The sequence below is a fragment of the Mustela nivalis genome (assembly GCF_964662115.1).
Source record: "Mustela nivalis genome assembly, chromosome: 1".
In the NCBI taxonomy this organism is placed as follows: domain Eukaryota; kingdom Metazoa; phylum Chordata; class Mammalia; order Carnivora; family Mustelidae; genus Mustela; species Mustela nivalis.
The window spans coordinates 93,383,054-93,398,843 of NC_139020.1; the positions used below are offsets into that span (position 1 = coordinate 93,383,054).

Below are 15,790 nucleotides of genomic sequence, written 5' to 3' on the forward strand. Positions count from 1 at the left end.
AAAGCATCAGGAGGTTTCCCAATTATATATCATGGAGGTATCTGAGAACCTGGAGGTGTATACAGACCCCTAGGACATATCTGTCAGGAACACGGTGCATATATACCCCCAAAGATGGAAATTTAGTACAACAGACTCTTGATATTTACAAGGAAATTTAGTGAAAAGACTAAAAGAAAGAAAAGACTAAAAGAAAGAGTTGTTACAGATTTTGTTACTTAAAAAGTTGTAGCACTTTGTATAGGTATGTTTCTACATCCTGACTGAAAACCTCTAGACCTTGTGCTAAATTATACTCAATTGGCTGCTGAAGTACCATAATTGACAAAAATTATAAAAATGAGACAGAAATACTTTAAACACTAAATCCCTAAAGATTGGTGTATATGATAATTGCAGTCCACTAATAGCTGCTGGTTTTCTTTTCAGGAATTTCAGTGTATTCATAGCAGAAGTTCTGTTTTTTCTACAGAATTGAAATAGGAGAGAGCTACAGTTCTATATCCAATTAGAGATTAGCTATTTCATGTATTTAAAACCCACTACACATTTACAAAAACAAAACCAACAATATAATACTGTACCCAGAAAGGGGCATTATATAATTAATCTGTTCTTTATGTTTAGAGTATGAACATTTTTCCCACTGAGATGCCTGATTTTGACTTGTTCCCAGGATGCTTGGAAATCTTTTCATAAGAGGGCTTAACATTGAAATTACTTCTTGTGTTAAAAGCCAATTTTTCCCCTGAATAGGCAAAGACAGGCAAAGGGTCCAGAGCCAAAGGAATGCTTTATAATAAGCTCAAACATTTTTATGGTTGAGAAACTAAATAATAGGCTTGTTCTGAGTTTTTGTTCTCCTAGAGCCTCACCTTTGCATTTTTGCTAGTCACTGTCACCACTTTCCTGATATTGTTTTTTCAGTACTTCTTTTGGAGACTTATTCATTATCATCTTCATTTTAAACCATTAGAAACAGAGACAGTGATAATGCTCTGGTAAATCTTCTCTGTCCTAGATGCAATTAGATACAACTTCTGAAAGTATTATGGGTGATGTACATATCTCATGTCTAAAGTTGTTTCTAGAGAGTTGACTGAGCAGCCCATTAGTGAAAAATTATTAAACATTCAACACACAGACACATACACACATGCACAGTATATATTTTAAATTATTATGTACGTAAAGCTTAGTTATTTGGAAAGCTTCCAAATCATTTATAAATCTATATACCAGAAAATTCACCCCTTTAAAATGTACAATTCAGTGAGGTTTTTGTTTTTGTTTTTTAACATTCACAAAGCTGTGCATTCATCACCACTACCTAATTTTAAGACATTGGTATTACATCAAAAAGAAATGCCATACCCATTAGGAGTCACTCCCCACTCTATCCAGACCCTAGCAATGACTAATTTACTGTCCTGACTCTACAGATTTACCTACTAAAAACATTTCATAAAAATGGAATTATAGGGGCGCCTGGGTGGCTCAGTGGTTTGGGCTGCTGCCTTCGGCTCGGGTCATGATCTCAGGGTCCTGGGATCGAGCCCCGCATCAGGCTCTCTGCTCTGCAGGAAGCCTGCTTCCCTCTCTCTCTCTCTCTCTCTGCCTGCCTCTCTGCCTACTTGTGATCTCTGTCTGTCAAATAAATAAATAAAATCTTTAAAAAAAAATGGAATTATATGTGACCTTTTATGTCTGGCTTCTTTTTATTTACCATGATATTTGCAAGCTTCATCCATGTTGTAGCATGTAACAGTACATTCCTTTTTATATGTAAGTAATATTCCATTGTACGGATATAAACATTGTGTTTCTACATTCATCAGTTAATGGATACTTGGGTTTTTTCAAGTTTTTCACTATTATGAATAATGCTGTTATAAACATTCATGTACAAGTTTTTGTGTGAACATATGTTTTCAGTTCTTTTCAGTATATATTATGGAGCAGAACTGCTGGGTTACATGGTGACTCTATGTTTAATTTATAGGAAACCACCAACTGCTTTCCAGAAAGCCTGTACTATTTTTTTAAAGTTTTCATTTAAATTCCAGTTAGTTAACATATAGTGTAATATTAGTTTCAGGTGTATAATATAGTGATTCGACACTTCCATACAACACTATGCTCATCACAAGTGCCATCCTTAATACCCATAACTTTTCTCCCCCATTCTCCATTCACCTCCCCTCTGGTAACTATCAGTTAGTTCTCTACAGTTTGTTTCTTGGTTTGACTCTCTTTTTTCCTTTTGCTCATTGGTTTTGTTTTCTAAATTCCACATGAGTGAAATCATATGGTATTTGTCTTTTTATGAGTTATTCTACTTAGCATCATACTCTCTAGGTCCATTCATGTCACTGCAACTGGCAAAGATTTCATTATTTTTTTATGGCTTAGTAATATTCCTGTGTGTGTGTATGTGTGTGTGTACACATACGACATTTTCTTTATCCATTCATCAGTTGATGGACAGTTGGGCTCTTTCCATAATTTGGCTATTGTAGATAATGCTACTATAAACATTAGGGTGCATGTATCCCTTTAAATTAGTATTCTTGTATTCTTTGGGTAAATACCTAAGTAGTGCAATTGCTAGATAATAGGGTAGTTCTATTTTTAACTTTCTGAAGAACCTCCATACTCCTTTCTAGATTGGCTGCATTGGTTTGTATTTTCCAACAGTGCAAGAGGGCTCCCCTTTTTCTACATCTTCTCCAATATCTGTTGTTTCTTGTGGTGTGGTGTGATGTGGTATCTCATAGTTTTGACTTGTATTTATATTACTAGATTCAGTTTAGTAATATTTCACTGAGGTAGTTTGTGTCTGTATCCATAAGATATATTGGCCTGTAGCTTTCTTCTCTTATAATGACTTCAGATTTGATACTAAGGTAATACTGGTCTCAAAGGATGGGCTGGAAGTATTTCCTTCTCCCTTTTTGCGAAGGAAAGGTTTATGAGTAATTGGTGCTCTTTTGTGGATGGTAGAATTCACCCACAAAGCCATCTGAGTCTGGGCTTTTCTTTGTAGGAAGACTCTTGATTACTCAATTTCTGTGCTTATTATAAGTCTATTCAAAGATTCAGTTTCTTCCAGAGTCAATTTTGATAGTTTATGTCTTTCTAGGAATTTGTCCATCTTATCTAGGTTAACTAATTTGTTGACATGTAACTCTTTGTAATGTTCTTTTATACTCCTTTTTTTTTTGGTAATTTGAGTTTTCTCTGTTTTTGTGCTTGGTCAGTATAGCTAAAGGTTTGTCAGTTTTGTCAAACTTTTCAAAAAACTAATGTTTGTTTTCATAATTTTATTGTTCTTCCATTCTCTCATTTATCTCCCCTCTGATCTGTATTATTTCCTTCATTCTGCTATCTTTGAGTTTAATTTGTTCTTCTTTTTCCAGTTTCTTAAGATATAGGGTTTGGTTATTGATTTGAGTTCTTTCTTCTTTCTTAATTTTTTTTAAAAGAAAGACTTTAGTTATTTATTTGACACACACAGAGAGAGAACAAGCAGGCAGAGCTACAGGCAGAGGGAGAAGCAGGCTCCCTGCTGAGTAAGGAGCCCGACATGGGACTTGATCCCAGGACCCTAGGATCACGACCTGAGTCAAAGGCAGATGTATAACTGAGTAAGCTACCCAGGAGCCCCTGCTTTCACTATATTTTAAAAGTAATTTCATTAGCGGTTCTCCTGAGTATTACAATCTAGTTCGGATTACTATCATAGCTCCCTTCCCTTCCCCTTCTCTTATGCTATTAACATCATACAAATTAGATCTTTAAAAATTATATACCTGTATATATCTGTATTGATATAAATCAATACAGATTTATAATTATTGTTCTGGTTAGCTGTCTTTTAATTTTGATTGGAGGAAAAAAATTTAGAAAAAGAAAATATATCTATTCTGTCTTTTTAATTTACCTAAGTAGTTGTCATTGTGCTTTTTGTTTCTCTGTGAAGATTCCAGTTTCTTCCCAGTAACTTTTCATTTCTGCCTGAGAGCTCCCTTTAGCATTTCTTGTCGGGAAGTTCTGCTAGTGATAAATTCTCTGTTTTTGCTTATCTGAAAATACCTTAATTTCTCCTTCATTTTTGAAGGACAGTTTTGCTGGACACAGAGTTCTTGCTTGATAGTCTTTTCTTCCAGCACTTTGAATATGTCATCACCGTACACGCAGAACTCCATGGTTTCTGATGAGAAATTGGCTATTAATCTTACAGAGGATGATGTGTGTTTGATTATTTGCTTCTTTTGCTACTTTCAAGATTCTCTTTTTATCTTTGTCTTTGGATAGTCTGATTATGATGTGGTCTGGTATGGATTCCTGTATCTTTGTTGGATTTTGTTGAACATCTGGGATGTATAGATTCATATTTCCCATTAATTTGGGGAAGTTTTCAGTCATTTTAAAAAAAGATTTTATTTATTTGAGAGAGAGAGAGAGAGAATGAGTGTGGGGAAGGGCAGAGGGGGAGGAAGAGGGAAAGAGAACCTCCAGTAGACTCCCAGCTGAGCATGGGAGCTGCGGCAGGGCTTGATCTCATGACCCTGAGTTCATGACCAGAGCCAAGACCAAATTGGATGCTTAACCGGCTGAGCCACCCAGGTGCTCCTCAGTCATTATTTCTTTAAATATACTATTTACACTTTTCTCTCCTTTCTTTTTGGGACTCCCATTATGTACATGTTGCTATGTTCGATGGTGTTTCACAGGTTTCCAAAGCTCCGTTCATTTGTCTTCTTTTTTTCCTATCTGTTCCTCAGGCTATATAATTTCAATTGTTCTGTCTTCAGGTTTGTTGATTTTTCTGCCTACTCCAGTCTACCACTAAACTCCTCTATTATACATTTATTTCAGTTATTATACTTTTCAACTCCAGAATTTATAATTGGCTCCTCCCCCCAAAAATAAATTTTATAGAAACATTTTAATTAAAAAAAAATTCTGGGGGCGGCTGGGTGGCTCAGTGGGTTAAAGCCTCTGCCTTTGACTCAGGTCATGATCCCAGGGTCCTGGGATCGAGCCCCACATCAGGATCTCTACTCAGCAGGGAGCCTGCTTCCTCCTCTCTCTCTGCCTGCCTCTCTGCCTACTTGTGATCTCCATCTGTCAGATAAATAAAAATATTTTTTAAAAAACCCTGTTTTTTTAACATCTTCTATTTGGAAAGAAATTGTTTCTTTGTTCTCTTTAGTTTTTTAGCTGTTACTTCCTTTAGTTCTTTGAACATAGTTAAACTGTACTATATTCACACAGTTACAGTAGGTCTTTTAAAGTCATTTAAACTGTCAGGTCACATTATGACACTTCCCTGAGAACTTCCAGAGGATGGGAGCTTCAAACCCATGGCTCCTCTGAGAGCTGATAGGCTGCTGGTTTTCACAGTGATGAAGAGATTGATTTTCAAGGCTACTGTAGAACTGAGGAGAAGGTAAGGGGAATATGGCAAATTAAAATGGCACAAAGATTTTGCCATCCTTCTTCTTCTTTTTTCTTTTTTTTTAACAAACATTCCTCAGAGTGTTATAAGCCTTTGGTTAACTCCCAGAGTTCTAAAAATGTTGATTCTAACCATCTCTGTGAGTGTTTTGTTGCTTTTATGTGAAGAAGTGGATTTTTGGATATCCTTACTATGCCTTCCTGCTGATGTTCCAATTCTTTAAGTGAAAAATATACATACGTGGAAGGACTAATATTCTCTCCCACACTATTTTTTAAAAAAAGATTTATTTATTTGAAAGAGAGTGTGAGAAGGGGGAGGCAGGAGGAGACTCAAGCAGACTCCCACTGAGCATGGAGCATGATGTGGGGCTCAATCCCAGGACTCCAAGATTACGATCTGAGCTGAAATCAACAGTTGGCTGCTTAACTGACTGAGCCACCCAGGTGCCCCTCTCCCCACATTCTGATACATCATGATCTCTTGCCTATGACCAGTCTCCCTCTATTTTGCTTACCAACAGTAGGTGAATCTTTGCATAAAACACCATATTAATAGGTTCACTCCAGGGAACAGAGACCTCCACCAACCTTATCTTGTCTTTTTCAGGATAAAATCTAGTTCTTTTTTATTATGGCCCTCCAAGTCTGCATAATCCATATCCAGTCTGAACTGGAAGTCAGACAAGTTGGGTTCTAATCCCGTCTTACTGCTTGTGGAACATTCTGTACCTACTGTAAAAAGTATAGAGCATTATCAAGAACCTACTATGTGCTGAACTTAGTATCAGGAGATATAGATAAGTAAACCCATAGCTATAATATCTGGTAGGTGGGAATTATGTAGAAGGTCAATTAAGAAGATATCTGAGGGGTGCCTGGTGGTTCAGTTGGTTGAGCATCTGACTTTGGGTCACATCATGATCACAGAACCCTGGGATCAAGTCCCACACAGGGCTCCCTGCTCAAAAGGGCATCTGTTTCTCCCTCTCCCTCCGCCCCTCCTCCCACTCATGCTTGTGCTCTCTTTTTCTCTATCTCAAATAAATAAATAAAATCTTAAAAACATATATATAACTGAGAAAGAGCCTTTGAAAATATGAAGAACTACAGAAGTGAAAGGTATTACTGTGAGCTTCTGATTTATTTACCTCTAATACCTTCAAAGATTTAGTCTAAAATAAATGAAATAAATAAATAAAATCAGTTTTCTTCCCTAAATATAAGACAGTACTGTGACAACGTTGGGACTTCTGCATAACTGACAAGTGTGAAGACCTGTTGGCCCTGCATCATTTGTGCCCTCAGCTTTAAAGCAGAAATGATACCTGTCTTGCTTACTTCCCAGGGCTGTGGTGAAGGACCACAGGAGAAGACACATGGGGGGTCCTTGTGAAGTTCCTTATAAATCTCACTTGTTATCAAAATAATTAGTATAAATAAATTAAAAAAAATAAAAATACCCTTATTTTTTTATAACCTACACATCTGAAGTTGTGGCATCTTCATCTGAACTTTGCTTTGGGCAATGTAATAAGTAACTTGTCTCAGCTAAATACTTCATGGCCTACCTTTTGTGAACGGGGTGTCACAATCACACTGTGAAAACATCAGTGATTAGGGATATGGCACCAAAAACAACCATGGGGGAAAATAAAAGCTGTTACTTACGCTTTTCTTTTAGCTGGCCAAGGATGGAATATTCTCCTCTGCACATGGTCCTGAACACATGTAAAGGAAAGAAATGATTATGGAGACTTCAAAGGAACCCATCTCAACTGCAATATCTGTGAAACATCATCCTGCCCCCAGTAAAAACAAAACAAGTGCTTTTATAAGATGCTACATGGATTTTTAAGAAGCTAAAAAAAAGCCCACCTGGATATCACTTTTGTAATATTATTGATGGGACAAGATAGTTGTTTTGAGGTAGGGCAATGGAAAAGTCATAAAATCGATGTTAGATTTCAGAAAGAGGTGCTATTTTTAAAAGATGGGCTATGAATGAACTTTCCCTCTTAGAAAATTCAGTGATGGCAAAGATAAATTTAGAATACTTCAATAGGTGAGAGCACTTACAGACTCACGTTTCTTTCAGAGATGTTTAAAAGGGCAAACACTTAGCAGAATAATTGCAGAGCTAAACTCTATACCAAGGCAAATGCCTTGAAAGTGAAAAACAGAGTTTCAAATAACTGACTCTGCTAATGATTTTGTTTCTCACCACTCTGATAATAGTCAATGAATTATAAAGACTGACAAAAACAAAACAAAAAAAATTCTATGCTCCATCTGCTTGCTCTGTAAAAAGTAATTAAAAATACAGTTTCACTCGGGAAATACTGATATTCTTAAAGATGATGCCAGCAAATAGAGATGTTTTTGCATAATAAAAGGTTAGAATTTTAGTTGCTGAACAAAAGCCAAGAATGTTATTTCACTCAGCTGGTTCAAACCCAAGAAAATAGTCATCAAAAATAATTACAATTGACAATATTCCAAAAATAATATTAGAATGGCAAATGAAGTGGATAAAATCCAATTAAACATTATGTCAGTGCCTTAAATACATGAAAAGCTTTGTTTGTCATGTTATAAATCAGATAATATTAGAAGTGGGCAAATCTTCAATCAAAGCATATAGACCAAAGCATAAAATTTTCTCATACTGTAACCAGGCAAAATTACCCAAGAAAAAACTAAAAAAAAAAATCTTTACTTGAGATCCTAATAAACAGGCATACCTCAAAAAATAAAAAATGAGAGGATTTAAAAAAAAAAAAAAGACCACCATATCTGCTTTACACACTGGGAGTTATGTGTAAGGGCTCCTTAGCCCCTCCCCAACAAAAAGATTTGGTTAGAAAGGTGGGAATCTACAGATGGTTCTGAAATATAAGGGACAGTAAAAGAAAATATCCAGGTTCTTGTCCTTGCTCTGACTTAGAACGAGTGTGATTCTGAGCAGAGCTCTTTGGTATCCCAGGTCACAGTGCTTGTTACTGGGAGCTGGGATTCATGCCCAAACCTGTCCACTTACCTCTTCACTGCCATTCTCTTTCCCAGCTAAGGGACCCAGAGAGAATGTCAGGGGGCCATCACTGTCTACACCACCTCTCTACCTCCGCTCACCAGACATACCTCCCAACCCCACTCCTAATGCTCTACTGGCCAAGTCTGAAGCTTCACAGGTTTTTTTGTGAGTGAATATGGCATTTCTGCTTTTTAGAATATTGAGAATAGGATTTCCTACTTTCCTTTAAATTTTACAAAGCTGTGGCAGAGAAAGCAGAATTAAAATCCCAGGAGCTAAGAAAGAACCTTCATACTTCATTTACTGGCAAAGGTCATCATTACCAACCTTGCTGAAAACCTTGCTACCTAAAGAATCATAAAGAAACACATAGAAAATCATACTACTTTAAGCATTTAATTTTTTTTCTTCAGAGACTATGGAAAGCTCAGTAACTAGGTGGTGGCTTCAAGGTAATTTCTGAACCAACATTACATATATTATTATGTGTATATGTCTGTGTGTGTGAGATATATATTCCTTGTCTCCCTTTATAAGATATATGTATATGTATGCCTTGTGGATAGGCAATGAATATAAAAGAGAGATTTATATTTCAGTTCTTTTTATATTTGCCATGTGTTCTAGGCCCGCCATTTACAATTTTAGGCTCTATTTAAATTTTATCAACTAGTAAACAGGCCAAGATCCAAAAGTAAAAGAAAGCGTTCATCTGTTCACCACTCCCTGAATAGATGTGGAGAAACATTTCCATTCGTTTCACCAGCTTACGTGCGTGACTGATAGAAAGCTGAGAAGAGCCTACTTTAGAGCTTTGGCACCTGTAGTTGAAGTGCATGATTGCCTGCAGGGCATTTCCTCCTCCCGTGGAGATGTCGCCTTCAAATCCTGGCAGCAGTGGTATCACCACATACACCCGGTATCTCTGGCTTTCCCTACAAAAGTCAGATGCAGAGCCATTCACCAAAAAATGACAGGCAGATCACGTGGTTTCAGAGATTGAGCTAACGGCTTCCTATAATAGATTCTACCCCATTTCAGGGCTTGGACGGTGCTGCTGGATTGGAGGCCAGAAGCTGCTATCCAGGTAACACTTAATAACAACCTAAAAGAAATAAGCTGAACTTGGTAGTAGAATGGGGAACTCTGCTCACTATCTCTCTGCAGCTTAATTCTCCCGAGGACAGAATCCACTGTAAGCAACCCATGCTTGGATCCCATGGAAGGTGGGGTGGGGGGTTATAACAAAGTTTTGGAAAAAGATGTCATCATAATAGTTTTATATCTAACATGTAATAGTTTTATATCCACGAGTGCCTTGCTCAGAGCCCAGCAGTTAATAGTCATCCAGTTAATGATTGTTGAGTCAGTGAGTTCCCACAGCCTAGATCTCAGGGGCTGAAAACATGCTAGGCCCAGTACACTTTCCAATGCAGAAATCATCATTGCTTAGAAATTGCGATTTGGCTCTGAAAACTGGGTCTGCTACAAAAGAATTTCGTATCTGGGCCCTTCAAGAATTCTGAGTGACTGATGATTTTTTAAATCCTCTACACATGAAACCCAACATTTCTTGGCCCCCTATTCCAGTGCACTGAAAACAGCCTTTGAAAGAAAAGCCTTTGAGTAGCCTTTGTTAACTCAATGGTGTAACAAATAGAAGAAAATAGTGGGGCTACTTACTTTGGTCTCCATTCAGAAAGGTAAGTGTTTGGAGAATTATGTTCAAATGGGTATCACTATTGGGAGGCACAGCTGTTGAAGTCCCTGTCTTTCTTTATAAGCTACACAGGAGGGAGGGAAAGCTGTGAATGATTGTGGTATCTATGTGGTCAAGAAATCTTGTCCATAGATGGGAGCGATCCATGGTCACACAAAGATGCTGCCACTTAAACTCTTCTTATACTTAATTTCTAAGGATTACTTTCTTCTAAACAACTACCTTTCTCTTTCACATGAATATTACTCCTCCTCTCTGAGGGGTCAGATTTCATGAGAGTGTGTCCAAACACCAATGTCTGTATCAGGGCACGTGGCCAGTGAAGTTCAGGGAGGAAATGGCCAGCAACACGAGTATAGAGGCCCGTGAGCCTAACTGCCAGGCTAAGGAACAAGGCGTCTGAATTAGGTTGTTGCAATGGCATGAATTAATCACTAGATGGCAAACATAGTTTGAGTTGGAAAAATGAATTAAAAAAAAAAAAAAAAAAAAGAAAGTAAACTCTTCCAAGTTCTCTGCCTGATAAGGGTAAGAGGCTCACATTTTTAAATGGTAAACAAGACAGTGGGAAGAGAAGAACAGAAAGAACACCTAAGCTATTTCCCCGTTACCAGCATTTAAAAGCCCAAATGAGTTAAAGCAGATACTTAGAAATGGACACCATCTGGCCTCAACTGCCTTTCCAGAATCGCCTTCCCATAGGATCTTCCCAGACCCACAGCCCAGTGCCAGACTACTGCCCTTTGCTCAGTGGTGTCCCTACCTACCAAGGTAGGTTGGTCATCTGCCCTCTGAGTCTAGAATACCCCCTCCTGCTCACAGAATCCCACTTCCCCTTCCAGGGCAGCTGAAAGGCACCTTCCTTGGTCAAACCATCCTGAATCTTCCAATTAAAACTGGTTTGTTCCTCCCTCTACACTCCCAGGGCAAGCAGGTCTATTCAGCATTCTTTTTGCTTTACACAAGAGTTAACACACAGATCTGCTGCCTAGGCTACAGGATAAGCCCTTCTGAAACCCAGGACATATGTCCCCATATCTTTCTACTTTGGGCAGTGCCCCATGGAGGATCCTTGTACACAGTATGCATGCAGTACTGTCTCCTTGGGAGAATGGGGTCAGGTTGGAAGCAGGTTTGTTTCTGGGAAGCCACTGGTAGAGAAGAGATGAAGCTGCAAAAGTTAAAATTAAGTTTCTCTTTAAATTCCATGTTATTTGAATTTTTATTGTGGTACAATGTAACACAAAATTGGCCATCTTAACCATTTTAAGTGTACCGTTCAGTGGTATTAATTCCATTCATATATTGTACAACCATCATGATACCTACTTCTACAACTTTTTCATGAGCCTAAAGAGTAACTCCTTGACAGTTAAGCAAAAACACCTATATTTTCCCTCCCTCCAACCCCCGTAACCTCTCATCTACTTTGTGTCTCTGTGGATTCGCCATTCTAGATATTTCATCTAAATCATACAGCATTTGTCCTTTTCGTGTATGACTTATTCCACTTAGAATAATGTCAAGATTCATCCATATATCAGAAATTCCTTCCTCCTTGTGGCTGAATAATACTGCACTGTAGGTGTAATCCCCATGTTATTTTATCCAGTCGTCTATTGATGGACAGCTGGGTTGTCTCCACCTTTTGGCCACTGTGAATCACGTTGCAGTGAACGCTGGCGTATGGAACCTCTGTCCCTGTTTGCAGTTCTTCTGGGTGTTTACCCAGGAATGGCACTGCTGGCTCATAGGTTTATTATAGATTTAGCCTTTTAAGGAATCACCAATTAACTTCTATTTCCTATGGGTAATCTATTGCTCAGAGTACAAAATTTAAGAAGTAGAAGATTATATGATGAAAACAAAATTCTCTTTCCTTTGTCCCCAGGCACTGTTTCTCCTCCCTGAGGGCAACTCCTGTTACCTTCCATGTTCCTCCAGAAAGAGTCTATGATTTAAAAAAATATATATATATACACATACAGTATATATATATAAGTGTATATATTTTATATATTAAATGTATTTAATATATGAAATATATGTTTATAATTGTATACATATATATAATATTAACATATAATATATATTTTTTCTTCTATGGAAATGTTATTTTTATCTATATGTCTGTACCTATATAATATATATTTTTTCTTCTATGGAAATGTTAGAATACTATAAGCACTTTTACAAATGTTATTTTTATCTATATGTCTGTACCATTTTCTAACAAAGTGATATAGAATTCCACATCTTTACCATACTATTTAAAGCATTTCTCTATTGATGGGTGTTTAAATTGTTTCTGATTTTTTACTATTTCAAAATACCTGTTTTCTTATGGCTGCTGACCTATGTAAGTCATTTCTTCACAACTGTGAAACATGAACAGCCCTTTGGAGTGATACTGATGGTCTTAAACACCAAGTGTTTGTGATTCTGTTTGTAAAAGATGGTTCCCTTTTAACACTGTTTTAGAAGAGCAGAAATGACCTCAAAACAGAAGCCTCTTATGTAGGATACGGGAAGAATGTCCTATACAGATCTTAATCTTCAGATAAAACATTCTTGCAAATTCAGTCTGTAGGAATCAGAATGTCCACATTTTCTTGTTCTCAGGACTCTGTTCGCTCCATATCGAGGGCTTTGCCTTTTAACAATGCAACAGTTCTTGAATTTCTTGAAAGATGAAATTTTTAAACCGGCCGGCCGGTTAACAGAAATAGCTTAGATTTCCACTGTTGTAGAAAAAGGAGCTCCTGAATCTCAAACCAGAAAATTGTGGCTGAGTTAAGCCAAGGAAGAGAAAAGTTGGGGGTTGGGGGTGCAGGTGATAGCCATCATTTTAGGGCAAGAACTGGAGCCCCTAGTGGGCAGAATTCTTAATGATTTTTTTTTTTTTAAGATTTTATTTATTTGATAGACAGAGATCACACATAGGCAGAGAGGAAGGCAGGGAGAGAGAAGAGAAAGCAGGCTCCCTTCGTAAGCTATGTCAGGCAAGCTCCCCTGTTGCCCCCAAGTAAGATCCTACAAAATAATTGCTGGCCTCTGCCCTGTGCTACTCTTTCACCTCTCAATCTTCTGAGATCACCATTTCTATAATTTTTGGAATCAAACAAAAGCCATTAAGTGATCTAAATCAAAGGTCCTCCTCCCATAATCTCATGTCATCTCTGCCCCAGGGTAACCCCTTCTCAGGGTGTTTTACAGAGCTTGGAGGTTGGCCCACAAGAAAAAAAATATGAACCCAGCAATTGGCATGCTCAATCTACATGCTTTTTGTTCTTTCTATTATAACTGTAGTTTAAATTTCTTTAAGACAGTGCTTCTGAAACACGCCCAGCGTGTCCTTTCAGCATGGTACACAAATTATAGGATATGGTAATAACAGGAGGCAGATTTTTCTGTAAGCCAAAGAACTTCTTACCTATCAAGCAATTACTTTAAAAAAATAAAATGTTCATCTGATTTCTTCATTTTAAAATTAAAGTTATTTCTCATAGATTTCTGGGAGGCTTGCTATTAAAACGTTTCTACTTCCCCTGAAATGAGGGCCACTTTGTAGCTGAGTGGTACAGGGCACAAGCTGAATTTCCTGAAGACGCGGTTTCAGTCTCAGTTCCACTCATCAATAGCTGTTTGACTCATGCCAGGTACCTAACCTCTCTGGGCTTCACGGCCTCATCTGTAGAATGGGAAAAATTAGGCATCCACTTCGTAAGGTAGGTGTGGGAATGAAACAAGGTAGTACATGTTAAGCAGCTCGAATGTGGAAAGACTCAGAAACTAGTTGGTAACATGATTATTCAGTTTATAACCACTGATTTCAATGAGAAAGCCTATACACCATCAGAGAATAATAAAGGAAAATGAATGCTTAAAATTAAAACAAATTAAAGTGAAGCTGAATTCATTTGATGCTACAGAATATCTTCTATTTTATTTTAGAAGGGGGTGGGATGTTTACTGAACCAATAATAAGAAGTCCAAGTATGGATTCCCAGGAGGAGGAGGAGGCAGCTACGGACTTCTGGTAGGACACCTGGGACAGTGTTTTCATATGGTGTCTCTGCTTGTCACAGGATGAACGAGCACCCATGGTAGGCAACCGAAGTAAGTTTTACTTATCCAGCAGTCGCTATTAATAATTTAAACCAAGGCACATTAAACATCTCTTTAACTAAAACACTTGTTTCTATCATAAATATTAATTCTGAAACAGTTGATTTGAGTATCGTGCTTCTTTTTTCCTTTATCCCATTCCCACACCTACCTTACGAAATGGATGCCTAATTTTTCCCATTCTACAGATGAGGCCGTGAAGCCCAGAGAGGTTAGGTAACCAGCGTGAGTCACACAGCTACTGATGAGTGGAACTGAGACTGAAACCACGTCTTCAGGAAATTCAGCTTGTGCCCTGTACCACTCAGCTACAAAGTGGCCCTCATTTCAGGGGAAGTAGAAACGTTTTAATAGCAAGTCTCCCAGAAATCTATGAGAAATAACTTTAATTTTAAAATGAAGAAATCAGATGAATGCTTTATTTATTTTTTTTTTAATTTATTCAAATTGACAGTGAGCCACCAGATTTCCAGAAGATGAATTTCCTGGAAATAACCTAATCATTTCTCACATGAACTGATGTGTTATGGTTTTAAAATGCTTTCACATTCATTCATGTGAGCTGGGTAGAACAGGTCTGATTTTCTCTTTTAGCCTGAGAAAACAGTGTCAGAAAGATCAACTGATAGGTTGAAAGGTCACATGCCTGTAGGTAACAGAGTTGAAAAGAACCTGAGTTGCCAGACACCTGGTCCCCAAATAGTTCCGAATACCCCATGCCACCCACTCCTGGGTAAACCGCAAGCACCGTCTGGCACTGTTCTACGGTCAGAGGGAGCAGGAAGAATTTGAGCAATTTTCAAAACTGTGCATTTTTCAATGTAGTTCAGTATTAAAATGTGAAGGCATTAAACCAATGGCCTATTTTCATTGCATGTGTCAACTCTGTTGATAAGAATGCAAAATGGGCTCTCTCACTTCCTGTTTACCAAAGCAGCAGAATTATGTGTGGCAGGTTTCCAGAAGCAGAACTGTTTCATACTCAGAAATCATTTATTCATGGCACACACTGTTTGAAAATTTCTACCTGGATTAGTTGTTTCTCTTTCTCCTGGCTTATGCAAACATGGTATAAACCAGATGATCTCTTCTCCCTGGTCTCCAGTCAGATCTGAGTTTTCAAAGACGGGCTTCCAGTGGCTTGAGAGCTGGTCTCAATTCCAGGACAGTTTTCCTTATTAGAGGAGACCTTTTGTTTTCTGCATAGATTGCCACAGCGACTCTTGGTTCGCCATAGGATGACCAACGTTCCAAGGCTCTAAGTCATGGATCAGAGTGTGAAGTCTTTGCAAAAACCTGTTTCTGCAAAGCATTATGGCTGTTGAGAAGGAACCAGGAGGAAGCGAGGAAGGCAAAGAACTCACTTCAGGGAACTGGTGTTTCCTGGATTCCAGCACTGGCATAAAAATAAAGTCTCAGCCCAGTCGAGAGAGTTGGCAATTAAA

The 15,790-nt window shown here is 37.9% G+C and overlaps 1 protein-coding gene and 1 long non-coding RNA gene across 7 annotated transcripts in view; one reads left to right on the forward strand and one right to left on the reverse strand.

Moving 5' to 3' along the window:
• Positions 1 to 15,790, forward strand: part of LOC309843552 — a 67,584-nt gene that overhangs the window by 48,923 nt on the left and 2,871 nt on the right. Inside the window, exons 2-3 of one of the 2 annotated variants that reach the window (XR_014300207.1) lie at positions 9,539 to 9,584; positions 10,088 to 10,200. This is a non-coding gene — a long non-coding RNA (uncharacterized lncRNA). Of the gene's footprint in view, positions 1 to 9,538; positions 9,585 to 10,087; positions 12,140 to 15,790 lie in introns of those variants that run through there. The other variant, XR_014300208.1, reaches the window with a different exon arrangement.
• The window catches only part of PLD1 (phospholipase D1), a 198,841-nt gene that overhangs the window by 25,220 nt on the left and 157,831 nt on the right, over positions 1 to 15,790 (reverse strand). For 4 of the 5 annotated variants that reach the window (XM_082688747.1, XM_082688746.1, XM_082688748.1 and 1 more), the window contains 2 exons: positions 9,319 to 9,432; positions 7,135 to 7,184 (listed from right to left, as the gene is read on the reverse strand). In XM_082688747.1, the coding sequence (XP_082544873.1) occupies positions 7,135 to 7,184; positions 9,319 to 9,432 (164 nt within the window). Of the gene's footprint in view, positions 1 to 875; positions 1,018 to 7,134; positions 7,185 to 9,318; positions 9,433 to 15,790 lie in introns of all 5 variants that reach the window. The other variant, XR_014300073.1, reaches the window with a different exon arrangement.